Here is a 23,162-nt window from a genome sequence, read left to right as displayed (position 1 = left end):
ACCTGCTGGACCAGAAGAGGGACCGGACCTGCTGGACCAGAAGAGGGACCGGACCTGCTGGACCAGAAGAGGGACCGGACCTGCTGAACCAGAAGAGGGACTGGACCTGCTGTTTCACCTGGGGAGAGAATCCCCAAGGGCTGGACCTGCTCCCACTTGAACCCAGGACAGAAGAGTGGGCACCACGGGCTAGTAGGCGCGCCTCCTGGGAGGCTCCAGGAACACAAATACTGCAAGTAGCCGGCTACAAAGAATGAATTTGCCCGAAACTCTGCTGGCAGCTTCTGGGACATTGAATCTTAACTCACTTACTGGTACCCAAAAGGTCCTGCCCCCCGGGCTGGCGTTAGAATATACTCGCTCCACCTAAAGAATGCAAAGGTAGATCGTTTGGTACTTTTATGAAAAAGTTTAGAATAAGTTTCTTTGGCATCAACTGGACCGCCGTCGAACTGCAGCCGCTGACATTGCCTCGCCGATTTAATTCCACTTGCTGGTCTCCCACTGAAGCAGCTCGAGTAACAGAAAGGTTTCTAAATGCCAACATGGAGGATTTCACCAGGTCCAGCGCCGAGCAGCACCTGGCCGTCGTTGAGCCCACAAATCGATCCAGCTGGCGGCCAGCTCTGGCCAATCGGGCCGTCCTGCACCAGGGCGATGGAGTATTTTACTTGGTCGTCCTGACAGCCATATTTAGAACTATCCATAGGCCCGACAGACATTTCTAGCATTGCCAGGAACCATCAAGGCGCTTCCTGACAGAGTCATATGGCAAAGTTAGAATTTAAAAAAAGAAAAAACACACCAAATGGGGACTTTTCTTTTGAAAATTAAAAACCACAACCCACCCCCCCCGCCCACCCCCCGGGAGTTCTTATGGCAGGAGTGGCAGTTTGAAGGTTTTGCTGCCCCTAACCCAAAGGGTTTCCCTAGCGGTAACAGCAGTAATAAACGGCTATATGTCCGTCCATCTAAACTGGGCAGGCGGACATATAGTTTATCCTCCTATGGCCCTCACTCCAGTGGGATGTCGAAGACGTGTGGGCACAGCGGAGAATGAGCAGTCTCCAGCGTCAAACTATGGTCCGCTTGTATTTAAATTGGATGGGCGGACCATACTTCTGGCAGGAACGGTACCCCTTCGCCGTAGGGAAGGAATAACCCTTTCACCTTCATGGAAAGTAGGCCCCAAATCTGAAGGTGAACCTTTCACCAGAACGGACCTGGCCGCTGTATATAGTCTGCGCTCGGCCTTAACTCTCGATTCGACCTGATCTAGCACGACCAGATACCCGCAGGCTGGCACTCTGCTATTTTTGGCGCTAGAAAGCTTTAAAACATCTAAAAATCACATCTCCGTTGCTCTTCATCAGATTTTTTTTGTCTTGGTGCATATTTAAAGATTAAAAAATGCACATTTTATGTGAATTGGATCGGGATTTTTACTGCGTCTTGTTTTTTACCTATTGCCTGTTTTGGTGCTGATAACTACTTTCCACTTGTTTTCCTTGGAGTTCAGCCCGATTGCTCTGTGCTACAGCGACCCGGAACTGAAATACGGATTGATTAAAAGAAACCTAACTGGACCGGATATAGGATAGTGACATTACCACAGAATGAGGTCTCACCACCCCCCCCCCAACTAATAATCCACTTCCTCACACCAACAAGCTTCCACTCAGCAACACGTACAACCCCTAGATCGTGAGAAGTGTCTAGAACGTACGTATTCCATGAAAATGAGGCGTCCAAATTTCTGGCGAAAGTCTTCCACTCCGTCGTTCACCATGTCGATAAGTGCGGCTTCCTTGTCGTTCTTGCCGTAGAGACCTGAGGTGAAGCACAACATTTATAAGAGACGGAGGCGAGGGATAGAATAAACATCCAGAAACTGGGCTAGAAAGAGGATCTGGGTTGCGATAGCCAGTGCATGGGTTGCAATGGACAAGGTGATGGCTAGCACAGTGTCTGTGGGGCTAGTGTGAAGCTCTGGTTGCAGTGGCCCGTGCATGTGTTGCAATGGGTTGCATGTGTCGCGATGGACAGTGTTTGGGGCTCCTGTGGGTGGATGTGGGTTGTGATGGCCAGTGCATGGGTTGCTCTGTACAGTGTGTGGGGCTCGAGGAGTCTGTATGGGTGGATGTGGGTGGTGATGGAATGGATGTGGGTAGGGATGGCCTGTGCATGCATTGCAATACAACAGTGTGGGGGGCTAGAGAGGGGTGGATATGGGTTGTGATAGATGTCTGTGGGGCTAGCATGAGGATCTGGTTCATAGCCGGTGCAATCGATCGTGTGGGGGGCTCGAGGAGTCTGTGTGGGTGGCTATGGGTTGTGATGGGTGTCTGTGGGGCTAGAGCGAGGATCTGGTTCATAGTCGGTGCAATCGATAGTGTGGGGGGCTCGAGGAGTCTGTGTGGGTGGCTATGGGTTGTGATGGGTGTCTGTGGGGCTAGAGCGAGGATCTGGTTCATAGTCGGTGCAATCGATAGTGTGGGGGGCTCGAGGAGTCTGTGTGGGTGGCTATGGGTTGTGATGGGTGTCTGTGGGGCTAGAGCGAGGATCTGGTTCATAGCCGGTGCAATCGATAGTGGGGGGGGCTCGAGGAGTCTGTGTGGGTGGCTATGGGTTGTGATGGTTGTCTGTGGGGCTAGAGCGAGGATCTGGTTGCTAGTGCATGGGTTGTGATGGACAGTGTGCAGTGCGTGTGTGGGTGCATGTAGGTTGTGATGGCCAATTGGCCAGTGTAAGGTAGAAACGAACCGTGTTGGGGTTGGAGAGGTCTGTGTGGGTGGATCAGTAATGGATGGGTGTCTGTGGAGCTATGCGAGTATCTGGGTTGTGATGGCCAGTGTGGCGGGGCTTGAGGGGGTCTGTGTGGGTGGATGAGGGTTGAGCTGGCAGGAGCATGGGTTGTGATGACAGTGTGGTCACACCTCCCCTCGACAGGAAACCTATTGTCCAGGCCTCCCCTGCCGGAGTTTCGGTCAGCAGCAGGAGGCCAGACCTGTGTCTGTGGCAGAGGCATCCATTTTGTGATGCCAGGGCTCAGGAAAGTCTTACCGGGTTTAGCCAGTGTGAACATGTCTCTCCCTCTAGAAGGGTGGAATGCTACCCCCGCCACCAGAACTGGCGGGGGGGGGGGGTAGTATTCCAAAGCATTTGACATCAAACACCACATGTTTTGATGTAGCCAGTCCAAAGTTGGCATTTACCACGAGGTTATAATGCACTTTAGAGTATACGGTATGGCTGTATCACAGAACAACCATAAGAAAGTATTTCCGAAAGCTGCAGAGGGGCTCAGCTCATGCTTGGGCACCCTCTCACATAAAACCAAGCACTCTGCCTTCAGGATTGTCAAGGCCTGCCATAGGAGTGGCTTATAGGTTTATATGCGTCTGTATAGGGGAGTGATATAGGTAGCAAGCACACCTTACCCAGGCTGCAATAGCAGACCTGTGGTGCCATTTTGGAGTGCTTCCCAGGGGTGGCATAATATATGCTGCAGCCCCCGGTAGGCCTCTGAGGTACCTATGCCCTAGGTACCTCAGATACCATATACTAGGGGCTTATAAGGCACTCCAGAATCCAATTCGATATGTACCTAATGTACATGGAAACCATTTTAGAGAGGAAGCAGGTAGGCTGAGGTCCTGATTAGCAGGGCCATAGCCAGACTAAGGTCGAAAAACAGTGAAACATGCAAAAAGTGGGGGTACCCATGTGAAGCAGATCCTAGACTCCTACAGGGCCTAGTTAACAATCTGAAACTAATCATGTTGCACCTGTCACATGTCGAAATATCAGCACAGGCGTAAGCACAGTGATATTTGCCAAATTAATAATCATGTCTTGCCCGGTGCTGCAGCCACGCTCGGAGTTCACAAGTCCGTCAGCTTTTGTAACTGGTTTAATTATCATAATGTGTTAGCAGGTTGAGGGAGCAGAGGTCCACGCTGGGACCTCTCGCAGGATGCTGTTTGTTTGGGTACAGTCGAGTCCCACGTGGAGAGCCTCGACAGGCTCCCGTTGGTGCTCGTCCATTTCTGGTACTTTGCAGCAGTTTTAAGATCTTCTTAGAGTTTGTCGTTGCTCAAACTGATTCAATGAGATATTTATATGTTTCCCTCGTCTACATTGCATGATTTTAGCTCTCCAGTAAGTGTCACTCACAGTCGTTGTATGTCATTCATAAGTACACTAAAATTATGAAAATGTCACACAGGCATCTACGCGGATTGTGATGGGTTTCTGTGGGGCTAGCTTGAGGATCTGGATTGTGATGGCTAGTGCATGACTCGAGGGGTCTGTGTGGTTGGATGTGGGTTGTGATGGCCCATGCATAGGTTGCATGGAGAGTGTGGGGTGCTTGAGGAACCTGTGTGGGTGGATTGGGTTGATCTGGCCAGTGCATGAGTTGCAAGGGACAGTGTGAGACTAGAGGGGTCTGTGTGGGTGGATGTGGTTTGTGATGGCCCATGCACGGGCTGCATGGACAGTGTGGGGGGCTTGAGGAATCTATGTGGGTGGGAAACAACCTTTACAACACAGTCATTTCATCACACTACATTTACAACGCAGTCATTACATCGCAATATCCTTTACAACGCATGTCACTACAACGCAGCCATTACATTGCCTGTCACTACAACTCATGACACAACGCTGGCATTACATCGCATGTCATTACAACACATACCATTACAACGCATAGTACCCCTACACTATCCAACACTTACCCTACTGGTGCACCCCCTGGAGTTAGAATAGTCATTTTTACCCCTACACTATCCAACACTTACCTTAAATGCAATGTAATAGTATACGTTGTGATGATATGCATTGTAAAGGTAGGTAGAATGCAATGTAATGGAATGCGTTGTAAATGTAGTTTAAAAAAATTTGTTGTAATGGTATGCAATGTAAATGCCTGCGTTGTAAAGGATGTTGCGATGTAAAAACTGCGTTGTAAAGGCATGCGTTGTAACGTCATACATTCATGTGGGTGGGCGTGGGTTGAGATGGCCAGTGCATGGGTTGCATTGGACTGTGTGTGGGGCTCAAAGGGTATGTGATGGGTGACTCTGGAGCTAGTGAGATTATCTGGTTGCAGTGGCCCATGCATGGTTTGCAATGGACAGTGTGGGGGGGCTGGAGGGGTCTGTGTGAGTGGATGAGGGTTGTGGTGGGTGTCTGTGGGGCTAGCGTGAGGCTCTGGTCAATGGCCAGTGCATGGATGTGATGGCTGTTATGGAGTGGTCCGGTCTGGCGAACCGTTCCCCGATGGTAGTTTCAATGTGAATAGTGCAAACATCCAATCGGGGACCGGTTCGCCAGACCCGACATTCATTTATTCGTATGAGGCGCTGCCGGACAGTGCAAGGGATGGAGCAGCACAACATTAAATTCAGTTGAAGGTTATTGTAACTTTGGATTACTGAGTGCATTGAGAAACCTTATTAATTTTATTTTGGCCATTATGGAGGGCCAGAAGGCTCATGCCAGGTGTAGGGCGGTACAGGAGGCTCCGGCTGTGAAGGATAGGGCATGTGCATTGGGGCTCAGTGGCTAGTATGAGGGTCAGGTGTGAGAGGGAGTCATTCATTTGTTAAATTACTCCCACCTGGTCCTGGGGTCAAATACCACAGACAAGGCAGTAACAGCAATAGGTTTCCTTTCCTGGGGCCTATCGTTATGTGAGGACCCATCATCCTCTGATACCACAGTTGTCTGTCAAAGCGACTGGTGTAAAACACAAATGTAGGGCACCTACATCCGAAACACATACCCACCGACCCGGGCACCCTTGTTCAAAAACTGGCATCTGCCCATCAGAGGCCCTCAACTTCCATCAGCTGATCGGGGGCCCTCCCCGAGGTTTATCCCATCGTCTCTATATTGATCCTGTCCTAGGACAGTGCCATCTTCTGGGCAGCATCCTTCAGGAAGCAGGACTCACTGAGCTGCACCCTCCAGACAGTCTCTGCCTCAGGGAAGGATGAGGACAGTGTCTGCCCCAGGGCACTGGCCATGCAGTGGGCACTTGTCTGACGGATATCTCCACGGGCCAGTCACCCCTCTACCCACTGGTCCCCACAAGACACCCACATTCTCACCATATTTACGCCCCAGGTGCCGCAGGATGGCGTTGGACTGGTACATGACAAAGTCTCCATCTTGAAACTTAGGCATCTGTCCAAACATCTGAAGGAGAGAGAAATTAACACATGTCAGACTGGTGGGGCCCCAGAGGGGCCTGGTGACTGCCAGGAGTGTGTACAGTACAGCGAGGGCCCACCTGAGAGGCCTGTTCTATAGAGGAGAGTTTCAACCCTCAAGGCAGCCTACTTACTAGTAGAGGGCCCTTAGAAAGACCTGGTGTCTAGCCTGCTTAGTCGAGCCTGGGTAGTAGTATAAGAAGGGAGCCTTAGAGAGGTCTGGGGTCTAACCTGCTTAGTAGTATATGAGGGGAGCCTTAGAGCGGTCTGGGGTTTAGCCTGCTTAGTAGTAGATGAATTGGCCCTCAGAAAGCCCCGGTGTTTAGCCTGCTTAGTAGTAGAGGGCCCTTAGAAAGGCCTGATGTCTATTCAGCTTACTAGAATAAGGGTGGGGCCCAGCCTGGTATCTTGCCTGATTAGTAGTATATGAAGGGGCCCTTAGAGGCATAGTGTCTATCCTGCCAAGTAGTATAAGAGAGTGCCCTTAGAGATGGTTGAGGTCTAGCCTGCTTAGTAAGAGGGGGGGGCCCTCAGAGAGACCGGATGTCTACTCGGATTAGTGTTGTGTGAAGGGATCCTCAGAGAGGGCTGGGGTCTAGCCTGCTTAGTAGTACAAGGGTGGGGCCTCAGAGAAGCCGGATTTATTTGTCTGATAAGTAGTATATGAAGGGGCCCTTAGAGAGGCCTGGGGTCTAGTCTGCTTAGTAGTTTATGAAGTGGTCATCCGAGAGGCCTGGGGTCTTTCGTACTTGGTAGTACAAGAGGGGGGTCCTTAGGGCGGCCTGGGTTCCAGCCTGCTTAGTAGTATATTAAGGGCCCTGAAAGAGGCCAGGTGTCTGGCCTGCTTACTAGTCGAGGGCCCTCAGAGAGGCCTGGTGTCTATTCTGCTCAGTAGTATATAGGGGGGCCCTCGGAGAGGCCTGGGGTTTAGCATGCTTAGTAGCATAAGGGGGCCGTCGGAGAGGCTTGGTGTCTATTCTGCTCAATAGTATATGACCTTGAAGAGGTCTGGTCACTAATGTCAGATAGGGGCCCTCAAGGAGGTCCATCACTAGTGTGAGATAGGAGCCCTTGAAGAGGTCTGGTCACTAGTGAGATAGTGGCCCTCAAACAGGATTGGTCAGGTTATTAGTGTGAGATAGGGGCCCTCAAAGAAGTCTGGTCACTGGTGTCAGATAGGGGCCCTCAAAGAGGTCATCACTAGTGAGATTGGGGCCCTCAAAGAGGTGTGGTTACTAGTGTCAGATAGGGGCCCTTGAAGAGGTCTGGTTACTGGTGTCAAGATAGGGGCCCTTGAAGAGGTCTGGTTACTGGTGTCAAGATAGGGGCCCTTGAAGAGGTCTGGTTACTGGTGTCAAGATAGGGGCCCTTGAAGAGGTCTGGTTACTGGTGTCAAGATAGGGGCCCTTGAAGAGGTCTGGTTACTGGTGTCAAGATAGGGGCCCTCGAGGTCCGTCACTAGTGTGAGATAAGCGCCCTTGAAGAGGTCTGGTCACTAGTGAGATAGTGGCCCTCAAACAGGATTGGTCATGTTATTAGTGTGAGATAGGGGCCCTCAAAGAGGTCATCACTAGTGTGAGATTGGGGCCCTCAAAGAGGTGTGGTTACTAGTGTCAGATGGGGGCCCTTGAAGAGGTCTGTTCAATAGTCTGAGATAGTGACCATTGAAGAGGTCAGGTTACTAGTGTGAGATAAGCGCCCTTGCAGAGGCCTGGTCACTAGCGGGGATTGTGACCCTCATGCAGACCTAGTTACTGGTAGATAGATGGGTGTATAACCCCCAAGCACAAGTATGGCAGTTCCAGCATGTGCACCAAGCACCGTATGCGCGCCAAGCACTGTATGCACGTCAAGCACAGTATGCACGTCAAGCACCGTATGAACAGCAAGCACAATATGCAGCCTAGTACAGTATTCACGGCAAGCACAGTATGCACGCCAAGCACAGTATGCACGGCGGTTGCAGAAGGTGGTCCAGTGGCGTAGGTTAGTCAAGTGAGATTTGGGGAATGTGAATCTTAAAATCTCCCGACTAATAAAGCAGTGGGCCTCAGGGTGAGATGACCAACGTTTGGGATGGAATGTTCCAAAGAGGAATAGTCAGGACTGATTAGCCTTAGCGGGAGCTCTGTGGCGGAATTAGAATTGAGCGGACAGAGGTCTGTCGCAATGGCAACAGACTGTCCTGTCAACTAAACTCAAGGTCCGCCCACCTGATTGAGTCAAGCGGATTGCAAGTTTTACATTGACGAAGTAACATTTACTCGTCAGTGTAAAAGTTTCTCTGACCAAGTAGGAGCAGATGGAGGTAAGCCATCTGACTGTTCATCCTGTTTAGAGTGGAGAGTTGGCTGCCTTTTTTTTTTTTTTAACTGTTGCTCATACCCTGGCTGTGAGAGACAGTAAAAGAAAAAAAAAAAAAAAAAAAAAGCTTGAAGTTTTAAAAGGTTTTTCTCTTTATTCTTGACCCGTTATTGTGCTGCCGCGCTCTGGGTTGTTAATCTTTGTTTTACGTGACGGCGGTTGATGTTCCGCCTCATAGCCGCGCTGCACTCAAGGCTTATTTGGCTCAATATGGAGTGCCTGATGCGGGTGCGGAGCTTATATTTATAGTGGAAGCGAATTCAGCTTACCACGTCGAGCTGTTTCATTCTTGGGTCACCTTTCCGGCGGTGGATGGAATAGACGATTTGTTTCAGGATTACACTGCCACAGCCTTTCCTCACGCTTATCAGCCTCATAGGGCTCTTGAGGTTCCGCTTACAGCTTGGCAACACCCAATTTGGTTTAATGGCACCCTTCCTCACCCAGTCTCACTGGATCATTTAGGTCCTTTATCGATAGATCGGGCCACTTGGCCCGTTTTGGCTGGATACATCTCACACCCACGTTATTTAACCCTTACAATTGGAGACTTTCACATCTTACATACGTCTTTAATATGCATACATAGGGCTGTTATTCAATATAATATGCTCAACAGCCAGGTGGGACCACCTGGCGTTGCTGCGCAACCTGGTGGTGTAACTATCAACCCCATTATGGTTAATTCTGTAATGGGCAAGCGCCCTCAAAATAAGGATGAGTTACCTTATTGGGTTGCTGAAAAATTTGGACAACTAGAGGCTGTTCTTCCAAATACGTCTTCTGTGGAAGAACACAGGATTTTGACTAAGTTTGCCTAAAGACTTACTTCCGAGTTAGCTTATTGTAACACTTGGGGCAAGGTGTTCACATTTGTATATTAGAAGTGTTTCGGCACTCCCTCCATGACCGTGCTCCCCTCCGTGATTAAGCGGGTACAGGATGAACGCTGAGCTGAAGCGGCTGTAGAGCTGGGGATGAGAATGGTGGGGGCGTTCAACGTGGTTGCGGATATGATCCTTGCCAATGTCAAGGGCGATGCAATAAGTTGTCAAATGGCAAATCGCTTGGAGGCTGTCCCTGATGTGGACAAACCACGTGAAATACCAAAGATTATTGCAAAAGCTTATAAGACAATAGGCTGCAATAGTCTGGGAGTTCAGTCTTTTACTCAAACGCAAACTCCATCTCAAACTCAACAAAAAGCCCAGACTGATAAAGATTGGCGTCCGTTCTTCCCACAGGGGCAGCAACAACAGAAGCAAGGTTGGTGTTGGTTCACCGACACCGGAGTCTTCTGAGCGTCCTGAGTCGCGCGACCATGCTAAAATTAAGTTTCCTGATAGATTTAAGGTCCCTGATCAGCGTTCTCCTCGTTCTTCAGAGGAAACATCAGGCTCTCATGTCGGTAGAGGGGAACGCCAAGATCGTGGCAAAAGTCAACCTGCACCACAGAGACAAGATCAGCCTCGACAGTTTGAAGTCAAGGGAAAACAAGAGGATCTACCTCGTTTTCGAACCCAGTTTCAGAAGAAAAAAGTTGCTGCTTTAACAGTGAGATATGCCTCAGATGGTGAGAACGCGACTCCTGGACTGGACATTGGCAGTGACTCTGCTTGACAGAGCAGCGGAGGTTACCATAGTGCGGGAGGCTCTGCGTCCCAGTCTGGAGGCGACAGCAACTGATACATTCATTACAGTAGAGATTGCAGACACCCGGGTTGCCCCCCCGGAAAGGCTCAATGTAATTATTTTCCAAATTGAAGGTGATATACCTCATCCTATCAAGGCATTTTTTGGGGAGAATCTCACCTCCTCGTATGACATTTTGTTAGCGGAGGCAGACTGATCTCCACACTTTGTGTTAACTGCTTCTAGAGGGAAAGATGTGATACTTCTGAGTTTTTCGCGTTATGTCCCTGAGGAGCATGCACAGGCCATCGCAGCAGAGTGGGCTTTGGCCCTCCCCCCGGCGGTGTATCATTATCAAGTGGGTTGGGATGTTGATTCACCGGCTCATGAAATACTTTTACGCGTATGCCACAACCACAATATCCAATCAGACGTGAAGCAAAGGCTTCCGTTTGTGACATTCTAACACAGTTGGAGTATCAGAGAGTGGTTAAATCATGTACATCACCGATGAATAATCCTATCTTTACAGTACCAAAACCTGATGATTCAGATCGGATTGCATTGGATTACTGAAATTGGAACAGTCATGGTCGCACTTTTGTGGTGCAGAACACGCACAGCTCTGCGCTGGTTTAATGCAACATTAATATCACTGTCCTGGGTCGCCACTCCCCATGACACGGCCTTAGAGAACTTGTCTTGCAAGATGTTATTCCATGCTCTATAGCTCTTATTATCTGCTGTAGCTGACTGATTTGTTACATAGGTCATAGCACAAGCACTGCACACATGGCAAACATGCCACGCACAATACAACACACATGCCAAGCACAGCACACATGCCAAATACAGCACACATGCCAAATACAGCACACATGCCAAGCACAGCATGTACCCCAAGCACAGCAAGTTTCCTGCTGCATATGCACGAAAAGCACAGAAGTAAACTTTTCCCACCATGACTGCAAGCACAGCATGGACACCAAGCACAGCAGGCGCTCCAGAGTGCACCATAAAAGACTGAAGAGAAATCCTACTCACCGCCTCCTTTTTCAGCACTGATTTTCCACTCTTCCAATCGTCAATCGGCACTACTTCATCCTTCCACTGGGCGCCCTGGTCAGAGAGCAGCAGCCGCATGGGCTCTGTCCGTCCTGTGGGGGGCGCAACAACTTCATTAGCACTGGAAGCCACCCTTCAGTTCACTGGTTAGCAGAGGAGATCCTAAAATCCTCCGCCCACATTTTTTAGTTCAGTCTGTGTTGGATGCTTACTGACCCATTGCAGTCCATAGCACAGCACCACTGAGGATGTGGTTAACTCCTAGCCCTGAAATGGTACAGACTTACCAGAAGCGTTTGCAAGGCCTGGGGCAAAACACTAATACATGCTGCTGGACTTGGCCCTTTATGCAGGGTCATCCCTAAACTTTTTGCCTTTCTTCCAGCCTTTCTTACGTGGTGTTGGTGGTTTTAGGCCTCTGGGCACTTTAGCACTGCTGTCCAGTGTAAAGTGCATGTGCTCTCCGTGTTACATACGGTAAGATTGGTCTACACCGGTTTGGCCTATTTAATTTACCTGTCAGTACCTTGTAAAGTGTTCTCATACCCAGGGCTGGTAGATTAAATGCTACTGGTGGGCTTGCAGCGCTGATTGCGCCACCCACCAAAGTAGCCTTTCAAAACCTATCTCAGGTCTCTGCCATTGCAGGGCCTGTGCGCGCAGTGCCGCTGTGACGTGGCACGCAAAGTGTGTGCAATGTCTGTGACCCCCCTTTCACTATATGTCAGTCAACCCCTAACATAGGCCCCAACTAACCATATGGGCAGGGTGCATTGTAGGTAAAAGATAGGACATGTACCTTAAGTGTGTGACATGTCCCGTTAGGGACAAAACAGCCATTTTGGTTTCTCACTGCTGTAAGGCTGCCCTCCCATAGGAATGCATTGGGGAATCCCTGAGGAGTGTTTCAGTGGTAATTCCTGATATGAGAGGAGCAGCGTGGTCAAACTTAGTATATTTGGAATGATAATAATAATAATAATAAATGCTGCACAATGGTGTGAACAGATTTATTATAACTATTTTAAAAATGCCACTTTTAGAAGTTGGCATTTCTGTGTGCTCTGTGTCTGCCTGCCTGATGTGAATTGCATGACTGGCTTTTGAGTGACAGGGGCGGGGAGGTGTGTGTGGCTCCAGGAGGGGCAGGGTGCGTCAGCACTAGGCTGAACAGGACATCTACATTTGGAGTAGTGGGAGGAGTAGTCCCCTGACCCTGAATAGGATTGTGCCTGCCCTGTACAATGCTGGCTCCGCCCCCTGTGGTGTGTCTGATCACGAGCCCCCACCTGACAAAGGAGAAGAGGAGCCTGGTAAACAGAGTGCTCCAATTCCCCCCTGAACCAGTTTTTGGTGGTTCCCCCAAGCCCTGTGCCAGGGCGGACAAAGGAATGTCTAATATAAATATAGGCGCTGTGACCCCATGAAGTGGTGCTGTTCCTGGACTTGGTGGGGGCTTGCTGCTGCTGGGGGCCCAGGAGGAACCGCCACGAGGGCTTGCCTCCCTGCTGGAGGGTCCTGTGTAATGGCCTCCTTGAGCCACACTATGCCCCTTAATCCCCAAGGACTTTTGCTGCTGGAGCTGTGGCTCCTAGCGCCTCGTGAACGCTTTTCTTTTGCTTCCAGGAGAGAGGAGCATATTTGCCTGCATCTGCAGAGCCTAGCTGTGCATCCTGGAGAGGGAATCCCCGGCGTAGGGGTTCCCCCCGGTGCTGCTTTATGGAGCGCAAGCCCAGCCTGCAGTTTGCGCAGCCAAGCGGGTGCCCACCTAGCTTTATACTTTAAATTGGAGGTGGGTGCCCACCCCGCATTGAGGTGCCGAGCGGGAGCCTACCCCGATATATGAATATTTAACGTAGCGCATTTTAGTGCCTTTTGAGCGGGTGCCCACCCTGCTTTTGTACTTCGAGCGGGTGCCCACCCCACATTGCGGCAGAGAAGGGAGCAGCCGGCCCGACCAGGAAGCCAGGTGGCCTTGCCTGACTGGGTGGGGCCCAAAACCGGAAATGGCCGCCGGAACGGCCCAGGGAAAGCCTGTGAGTGGGAGGGGATCCCATGAGCTGGGGGAAGCCCCGCTCACATCGCCTAAGAAGAGAGTCCCAGAGGAGTGGGGGCTCTCCTGATGCCTGCCACCAGCACCACAAGAGGAGTCCCGGTGCAGGTGGGGCTGAGAGGGGAGCCGTGTGGAGTGCTCCAGCAGCCCTGAGAGCCCAGGTGAGTGGAGCTTCACCATGGTCCTTTCGGTGCCTTTCGAAGCACATTGCCGGTGCTTGGTTATTCTGAGCGGACCCGCAGGAGAGCGGGCCGCTCCAACATGAGCAACATTGTTTTCAGGGCCCCCGTGGGGGTCCAGAGGGCCAGGGGTGCCCGTGCCTTTTTGTTAGATATTGTCCCAGCTGCCCCGCCTGACAGTGGGCAGCTGCAACATTGGGTCGCATATTTGTTGGTAGAGCCCCAGTGAGGGCCCAGAGAGCATTCTGAGGAGTGCCACTGTGGATTCATTTTCCTCTGTTGCGCCACCATAGCGGGCAATTGCAACGATTTGGCATGTTTTTTAGAAAGTCCCAGTGGGGACCCAGGGCACAGTGAGTGCCAGTGCCCACATTTCTCTGCACAGCGACCTTCAAAGCTGCACAGCAATTAGTGGCAGCTGCAACGCTTAGGCCAGAGCAATTGCGCACTTTTGGATTCTGCTGAATTGGCAGCAAGCCGTGACATTATGGACAAAGGGCATTTGAGCCCTCTGAGAATTCCAGTTGGCCAGGGGGACAGTTTTAGGTTGATCGAGCATCAGGCCCTAATGCGATTAATGTGGTGCCCAGGAAATGTGATTTATGCACCCCGATTTATGCCTCTAATGTGGTTTAGGTTTAGGAGGTTATTCCCTAATCTGAGGTGTATGCTTGTGAGGTTATTCTCTACTGTGATTTATGCTTATGAGGTTTATTGCATACTGTTTTTATGCTTGTGAGGTTATTGCACAATGTGTTTATCCGGCTGAGGATATTATTCTCTAATCTGTGATTTATGCTTATGAGGTTATTGCATACTATGTTTGTGCTGGTCATGTTGGCGCATAATGTGTTTTACGCCCAATGTGATGCTGATTGCATAATATGATTTATATTGCAGGACATAATGTGGAGTACAGTGTTTTGCCAGTAATTACTGGTTGTGCTCTACATTTCCTATTTGTGCTTGTGATGGTTCTGGCAGTGGCCCAATTGGCCCGGTCAGGTGTATATAATCCCCTGTAAATATGGCCTAGTGCCAGTTGGCACAGTGTATATTGTGCGATTACTATTATATTGTGTTTTGGATAATACAAAAGGCTATTTTTATTTATAACCTTGTGTGGTGTGCCTAGTGTGTTGCTGCTGTGTGTGTTGCGCAAACGCTTTACACATTGCCTCTGGGATAAGCCGGACTGCTCGTGCCGAGCTACCAAGGGAGTGAGCAGAGGTTATCTTCAGCATGCAACTCCCCAGTCCTGACTTAGAGTGGTGGTTACTGCCTGGCTTAGGCGCAAGCCCTAGCCAACCAGAAATCCCATTTCTAACTCATGCCCTCTGGGATCTTCTTGCATTCTTGCCAGGTGTCAGAATCACCTCTGCCTAGATATAAAAAAAATGTACTCCAGGGAAAGAGAAAACATGGTATCTGGTGCCATCTACGGGTATACACATGTAAACTGCCTCTTTGTTAATGAAGACGCCAGAACATCTATAAGTAACTTGCTGAAGTAGCGCAGGCCTTAGAATTAAAGAGCCAGGGTGTTAGAAATTGGGTTTATGGTTGACTAGGGTATGGACCTAACCAGGCAGAACCCACCACTCTAGCCAGAGCAAGTAAATTACACACCAAAGAAAATCTGTGCTCACCCTCTCATAGCTTGGCACAGAGCAGGCAGGCTGATCAAAAAAGTCTTTGATGATGGGGTGACTTCAAATGAACTCTTAGAAGTGCACAACAATCTTTCAACCCAGCCCTGGCTCCAGATGATCAGTGGGGGGTAATTCAGCCCTTTGTGCGTGGGTAGGACACAACCTATCAGATGTAAGTGTACTCCACCTTTCCCTCTCTCGGCCTGGAGGACCATCAGTATGCAGATGTATCCCCTGTCACACACAGTGTCACACCCAGTACTGCCTGTGTTATGGCAGTCTGGAAAGTATGCATCAAGTATAGCGGTCACCCAGCCTAGACGTGTATTAGAGTCAGTCTGCAAAGCACAAAGAGTCTTAAGCACAGATAGAGATCCACTTTCTAAAAGTGGCATTTCTAAAATAGTAATGTAAAATCCAACTGCACCAGTAAGTAGGATTTAACACTACTATTCTAAACATACCAAACATGGCAAAACCACTACTTTCAGATTAGGAATTACCACTTAACATATATAAGGGGATTCTCAATGTTGGCCTATGAGAGGAGTAGGCGTCACAGCAGTGACAAACAAATTAGGCGGTTTGTTACTACCAGGACATGGCACACATAAAGGCACATGTTCTCCCTGTTACTTGCACAACACCTTGCCCACAGGGCCTACGTTAGGGGTGACCTCTGTATAATAAAAGGGGAGTTTAAGGCTTGGCAAGCAGTTTAAAATGCCAAGGTGAAGTGGCAGTAAACTTTGCATGCAGGCCGTACAGTGACGGTATTGAGACAGGTTTAAAAGACCAAGTCTGTACATGGTACAAGCAGTGCTGCAGGCCTACTAGTAGCATTTAATTTACGGGCCCCGAGTGTATGAGATACTACTTTACAAGGTACTTACAAGTAAATCAAATATGCCAAACAGGAGTAAACAAATCATACCTTGTTTATATGAGAACTCACATGCACTTTAGGCCTCATTAGCAGTGGTAAAGTGCCTAGAGTCCTTAAGCCAGCAAAAAGGAGATCACAAAAATAGGCGGAGGAAGGCAAAAGGTTTAGGGTAATCCTGCGGAAAGGGTCAGGTTCAACATGGCGTAACGTTCCCTCATCCACACCCATTCAAACACCCCATTCAAGATACCCCCAGTGGCAAGGGAAGAGATACTGCTCTGGCGTCGTCATGGCAGTCCGCAGGAGCACTCAAGAGAGAAGAGATTGAAGAGAGAGCGAGAGGGAGAGAAAAAGAATCCTGCAGTTCAGTCTGGAAGGGACACCACTCCCAGGCTGCCTTCCACCATCACCAGCAGCTGCATCCATCCTTCATGCAATAAGCTTCCTTCAAAGCAGATCAGGGCTGACACTTCCATAAGGGAAGGTATTGCAGCAGTCTTCAAACGCCACCTAGTGGTGGTGCCGTGTTACTGCAAAAGAGGAGCTAGAAAAGTGGCCTTTAGCGCATGGCGAGCACTCCAAGAGACAATATGAAATGTTGTCTTAGGACTCGTATGTCTCGCTCCATTCTTTAAGCAGAAAATAGAAGACTGTTCCCAGGGAAGGAAAGGGTTATTTACAAGCCCATTGCGCCGCCGGTGAGCCGCTGTAACTAAGCCCTAAGGTCTCTTCTTCTCGTCATCCTTCCCGGATCTCTAGGTTAGTGACGTGGGCGGTGCCGTGACGGTCCTTGAGAGGATGCTGAAGTTACACATGCATGTTAATGAGGGGGGGGGGGGGTGGGGGGGAAGGGGTCAAATAAAAACTCATCAACTGCAAACATTTGTAAACTTTGCACAGCTTCCCTCGCAGAGGAGCTGTGAGGCAACATTTTGTTTACTGTAGAATTCGCCCTCTAACAGACATTTTGCGGAGAAAGTTGTGTAGACCAAACTACTGAGTAATTTAGCAACCATTGTAAAGTTATTAAGTTTGGAAATTGTGTTGAAAACTTCAGAAATTTAGGAGAGGAAAATCTTTAAACCGCCGCATACAAAGATGAAATGCACACGGATCTATCATTTGTTATAGCGCCTTGAAGCCAAAAAGGACAATGACGTGGGTGCCGTGTGCCAAGCCACAAGGCGGATGTTCGGCGAAGACGTGGGGCTCTCCAAGGCTCACGTGTCTCTGGGGTGTGGCTCATGTCTCAGAAGGGCGACATTTCCTCTCCTGGCCTTCCTCGTCCTTTGCTCCACTGAAACCACGGTCGCTGCCATGCACACACACATCCACACAGCTAGTAATTGGTTGTAAAAACCATGTATGAGTGGTGTAATGTGTCACCTCGTGACGTGTGGTAACACGCAGAGAGCCCTTCTTCTGTGTTGGGAACTGGGGGGGGGGGGGGGTCAATAATCAACAGGCTGCCCTAAAGGGCTTCCTTTTGCTGCTGGCTGTTAGTGTCGAAGGCGAAAGGCCATTCACACGGTCTGCAGGCTGTGACAGCAGGCATTGTAGTGTCACAACTAAACTGTAATAACATATTACAGGACAGTACATATGGCATCTTCTTTCGATAGGGGATTAGAGTAATAAGGAACTCTAAGGCAGGTTTTTATATGAGCATTACGTGATTTATAAAGAACTTACGGCCCTAAGTTCTAGACCTGGGTACAGGGGAACCCTAAATTTATCAGGGAGAACTTTCAGCTCCCTCTGCCTCAGGGTGGCAGCTGTAATAGCCTGAGTCCTGCAACGGCGGAACCCGGGACCTGGCCCGGAAAGGGCATACAAACATTGTATCACCCTCTGGGCAGGCGTGGCCAGAGAATATAAATAAAGGGGCGAGGATCACGCGTGGTCCTTCCTCCCGTACTCACTATATGGTGTGTGTGCGTCTCAGTAATTGCAATGCTCGGAGTTGGGCAGATCACTGCCCGCGGCTCGTGTCGTAACACTGGCGACGAGGGCGGTCGCTGTTTGGCACCACCGATCACCCTGAAGGCAGCAGGTGCGACAGTCAGCCGGCTGGTCCTGCCCACCGACGTGAAGGCCTGCAAGAACTGACCGATGCTGCAGAACTTGGCAGCCGCACCTGCTCCTGCAAGCGGTGTACTCAGACCGCGCCCTCCAGTGCTCCGAAAGCACCGGTGAACCAGAGTGCTATTTGCAGGAGCATCAGAGGGGTACAGTGGCCCCGCCCACAATACAACACGGCCACGCTCCTTCCAACATCGCTAGAAGACTCCCGCTGCGCCACACATGACGTCGAATGCAGGCGCGGGGCACTCTACGAGGAGGGAAGGCCACAAACCACTACGGCCGCAGTACAATCCCACTGGCCAGACTGCATACCACAACCAAGGCCACCGCAAGCCCAACGCTGCTAGTTTGAGAGAGAAACAGGAAAACAAAAGGGAAAAGAAAAAACAGCAAATGCTAATTTAAACAGGGTTGAAGAAAAAAAAAAAAAACTGGAAAAGCAAGTGGAGGGAAAAGACATCCACAATCATGACAGACGCCGCCAAACAAGCTGGTCACCAACACATCCAACCAGCCACACAACACACCCAAATCAACGCTCTGCTACCATTTAACAAACTCGTGGATCCTGCCACCACTCCCCTAGGTGAAAATATGGATTGGCTGCTTAGACAACTATTTCACTGCGACGGGGGAGACAGATAACACCATCAAAAGGTCTCTGTTACTACACTTTGCAGATGAGATATATAAACTCTTTGCATACCTGCCAAACACCGGCGCTGCAAATGACTACGATGCCGCAGTCAGGGCCCTGAATGCACACCTCAACCCCCAGTTAAATCTGGATTATGAGAGATTCAAGCTCTTACAAGCGTGCCAAATTGAAGGAGAATCAATGGACGCATTCCACGCACGCCTTAGAGAACTAGCCAGCACGTGACCAGCTGATGATCAGAATAAGGAAGGGAGAGAGCAGGCCATACAAGGATGCCAAAACAAGACCCTTCCGACCCTCATCCTCCACCAGCCCAGGACCCCACTGGAACACCCCCTCATCATGGCAAGGTCCCACGACCTGTGGGACGCAAGAGCAACAGAGATGGACATTGCCGTCACCCAGCAACCGGAAAACCCCGCAACTATAAAAACAGAATGAGCAGATGCACTTTGTGCGCAAGGCAGAGGGGGCAGAGGAAGTCTGCTGGAGAAGACCACACCCGGGTCGCGGTGTGGATACTGTGGGCAAGAAGAACATTCCCCAGAAGAATGCCCAGCACAAGGGCAGACATGAATACGATGTGGTACCCTAAACCGGGAAACAACTGTTCCAATGCATGCTTTACAACGCATGCTTTTACCCGGCATGCCATTACATCGAAATGGTTTGCTGTAGGGGGGGGTATAAGGTGTTGGATTTAACTCCAACACCTTCCCTACTGTTGCACAGCCTGGAGTCGGAATAGTAAATTATACTATTCCCCAAACTCCAGCGCACCCCTGACAGCAAGTAGTTGTAAAGACTTGTTTTAACAGCATGTGTTGTAACGTCATACAACCCTCTAAACCACTTTGCCATCACGTGCAGAGGTGGGCCGGGGACAGAGGTGCACGGGGAAGGGACCACTGTCAATGTCCATAAGAGAACTGTCCCTTGAAGACGCCGAAAAGCTTGAAGACAATTAAGGCACCACTGCGACAGCTACATCGCCTAGAAGAGTCATCTACGGAGGATGAAAACGAGTGTTACATCCCCACATTTGCCAGTGAAATTCCGGAGGTGCCCTTAACCCACGTGCGTCATAGAAATCGTACGATCACGTATCACAGCACTAATCGACACCGGGGCTTCTGTAAATGTCATGGGCAGTCAACAGTACAAGCAACTACAGCCACGATCCCAGCTAACCCCGTCGCATGTCAAGATACTCACATACGGGAGCCAGACACCACTGCCTTTGAAAGGCAAGATGCTAGTGACATTTGCCCATGTGGTCAAGGCCCTACAAACAGATGATACTGGAACTATTCCTACAACTCTTCACTGGACTGGGATGCATGAAAAGACCACCAGTCAAGCTATACATTGACAAAGCAATAAAACCAATCACAGGAGTATCCAGTCTCACCTACGGCCGCTGGTTGTGCAAAAGCTCCACGATCTAGAACACCAAGGAGTAATTGAAAAGGTTACCAGCCCAACACCCTGGGTCTCGCCTATGGTAATAGCAGAGAAGCCAAAGCAACCCAGGAAGATAAGACTGTATCGACATGCGCCTGCCCAACCAGGTGATCAAAAGAGGACACCAACCGTAGATTACATCATAGCCAACTTGAATGGATCCCGTTGGTTCGCTAAGTTAGATCTCAACTCAGGGTATCATCAATTGAGGTTAGCATTGGAGAGCCGGTACATAACAACCTTCTCGACCCACATAGGACTGCGCCGGAACAAGCGGCTGAACTTTGGGATTTCGTCAGCCGCCAAAACTTTCCAAAACACCATTTGGAAAATCCTGTCCTGCCTCCAAGGAGTATTGAATGTCAGCGACAATTTTTTAATTCACTCGTCAACCATCGAGGAGCACCACCGCCACCTTCGAGAGACTCTGCGACGATTATCAGAGAAAGGTGTAACCCTACACGAAGACAAGTGTTTATTCTTTCAGACCTCAAATTCTTGGGGTATGTTTTCAGTCAGGATGGAGTACAAGTGGAGCCCCGAAAGTCACATGCCATACAGCAAGCACCAGAGCCAACCACAGTATCAAAAGAACGAAGCTCCCTCGGGATGGCCACGTACTGCGGGCAATTTATACCCAACCTCGCCACGATAGCCGTACTCCTTCAAACCATCACAAAGAAAGATGCTGCGTGGGAATGGGGCCGAGAAGAGGATGAAGCGTTTTGAAAAGTCAAAGACACTGCTTGGGAAGACCACAATGGCATACTTCGACACCACCCGAGCCACCGAGCTGTTCCAGACGCCAGCCCTGTAGGTCTCAGGGCAGTCATCACGCAAGAAGTAGAACCAGGTAAATGGACGCCCCTTGCATTCACAAGCAAAGCTCACACCAACCGAAGCACGCTACTCCCAAATCGAACTGTAAGCGCTGGCAATCATGGGTATGCCTCTGGTTATACCCCTACTAAGTTGTATTTGCATGTACTCCAGCCCTGCTGCTCCTAGCTGCTCAGCCAGAGTGACAGATGGTGGCGGAATGCTGGTGTGACTGATGCGTGGAATACCCGAGTGGATGTGTGGATGACAGTTGGAGAAGGGCTGTGCAGCTAGGCAGGTTGCTCCTGGTGGGGCTGGTGTAGGAGAGGGTACCACACCAGTGCTGGCTGGAGTTAAGACTGATGTAACTTGGACCGAAGACTAAATAAAGAAGATTTGAAAATACATCCCGGCTCTTGGTGTCTACCTTTACAGGACACAACATATTTTGGTGACAAGCGGACTTGGACCCTAGAGACTCTTGGTACAGCACAGAAACAAAGGGACTACAAAGAAACTTCAAGAGATCCCACAAGTAACTACATCTACAAAGAAAGTATTTCCAGGCAAGCCAGCGCCAAACCCACTAGTGTCCTTACCAACGGACAGCCCCACCGACCAGTGTCATCACCAACTGACACTTTAGCCTAGAAATACTCAAATGGATTTACAAAGCTACAGTGAGTTGGAGGAGTAGTTGCACTACAGCCACATCTGGTGTTCCAGCCACGTTTTACCTACAATGGGGTTTGGTGAGTTGGATGGGTAGCTTCACTACAGCCAGTTGTTGGTGTTCCAGCCACATCGCTCTACAGTGTCTTTAAGAAAAAGGCACAATTTAGGATTCTTCGTCTTGAAGATCTTAGAACAAACAGCGTGCAGTGGCTGCACAGATAGAGAATTTGCAGCGTGTTGGACTCTTAACCAACGTCGGTACCTACTAGCACCACACAGCTACGGTGTGGTATCGCAAAGATTTGTGCATTGATGTCTCATGGAAAGCTCTATTAAGGACTTATGACCAAAGTGAGGGTCATGGATTTTCAACCAAAGTGACTAAATCTTCTTGGTACTACGTGCCACTGTGCAACAGCCTGTTTAAAGAAACAAGGGACCTGCTTCAAGTCTGTCAACCTCTGGATGTCGGTTCTAGTGGAGAGGTGTCAGTTTGTCGGTGTGTGCTCCTTGGTGTCTACACTACGGTTCCCATCTACACTGTAGCAAAGATCCCCACACTGGGTCTTGCTCGGGAATTGGCTAGCACAAGGTCAGCAGTGTTCATCTTTGAGAGTTATGCTCTTAACGTATGAGAGCTTGTGTCGAAGCCGTTTGATGAGGAGACGTTTCCCGGACATTGTTTTCACATATTCAAGTATGGGGGTAAGTTAACATTCATTTATTTTGTTAACGCCGCCCCCCAACTTTTGCTAGTTCAACTGCTCTCCTCATGCTTAGATTTCAAAGTTCCTGCTCGTGCTACTTTCCTTCGTTTGGCGTTGCGCGAGGCTCCTGTGGAACTTCGGTGACGTTTTGTCCAGTTTGCTGCTTGTTCACCACCGATGGACGCTTGCCAGCCTTGACATGCCGTGAGCCATCCGGCAGGACATGTGATTACGTGCAGCCATCTTGCGTTTGGTGGCTGCTGTCTATTCCCCATACAAGCATTGCAGTCATGTAGTTGACTGGACACACTTTGCCAACCACGCTTTTGTCTTTTTGTGCTCCAATAAAGTTTGAACAAGGGGAGCGTTGATGATCAAAACCTCATGAAGTCCGGGTACAACGTGGTGCTTGCGCGACCTGTACATGATGAAGAATTGTCGATTTTGGAATTTTCTTGGAGTTCCTCCTTTTCATGTATGTTGGAGGTATTGTACATTTTTCATTGTACCCACAGTTGTGTGCATGCTTGCCACACGTCACAACCACGATCTCTGCTAAGAGTAGTTTTTCTGCCACCAGCTACTCTTTACAAGCAGCTTCACTGTTTTGAAGGTGACCAAAGCTTTATGTTGAGTACATTATGTCGTTGAATCGCTGCAGTTGCTGGCACTGGGGTACGTACCAGCATGCTCCCACTTTTG

At 49.7% G+C, this 23,162-nt stretch overlaps 1 protein-coding gene across 4 annotated transcripts in view; it reads right to left on the bottom strand.

Annotated features, from left to right (window-relative positions):
- LOC146839359 (glutathione S-transferase P 1-like) overlaps nt 1–23,162 on the bottom strand; it is a 54,030-nt gene that overhangs the window by 5,768 nt on the left and 25,100 nt on the right. For 3 of the 4 annotated variants that reach the window (XM_085651356.1, XM_085651357.1, XM_085651359.1), the window contains 3 exons: nt 11,262–11,374; nt 6,120–6,207; nt 1,727–1,830 (listed from right to left, as the gene is read on the bottom strand). In XM_085651356.1, coding sequence (XP_085507482.1) covers nt 1,727–1,830; nt 6,120–6,207; nt 11,262–11,374 — 305 coding nt within the window. Of the gene's footprint in view, nt 1–1,726; nt 1,831–6,119; nt 6,208–11,261; nt 11,375–17,974; nt 18,353–23,162 lie in introns of those variants that run through there. The other variant, XM_085651358.1, reaches the window with a different exon arrangement.

The sequence above is a fragment of the Triturus cristatus genome, chromosome 4_1, assembly GCF_964204655.1.
Source record: "Triturus cristatus chromosome 4_1, aTriCri1.1, whole genome shotgun sequence".
Classification (NCBI taxonomy): Eukaryota; Metazoa; Chordata; class Amphibia; order Caudata; family Salamandridae; genus Triturus; species Triturus cristatus.
The sequence above is the reverse complement of the archived record's forward strand: the minus strand, read 5'-3'. Positions and strand labels throughout refer to the sequence as shown.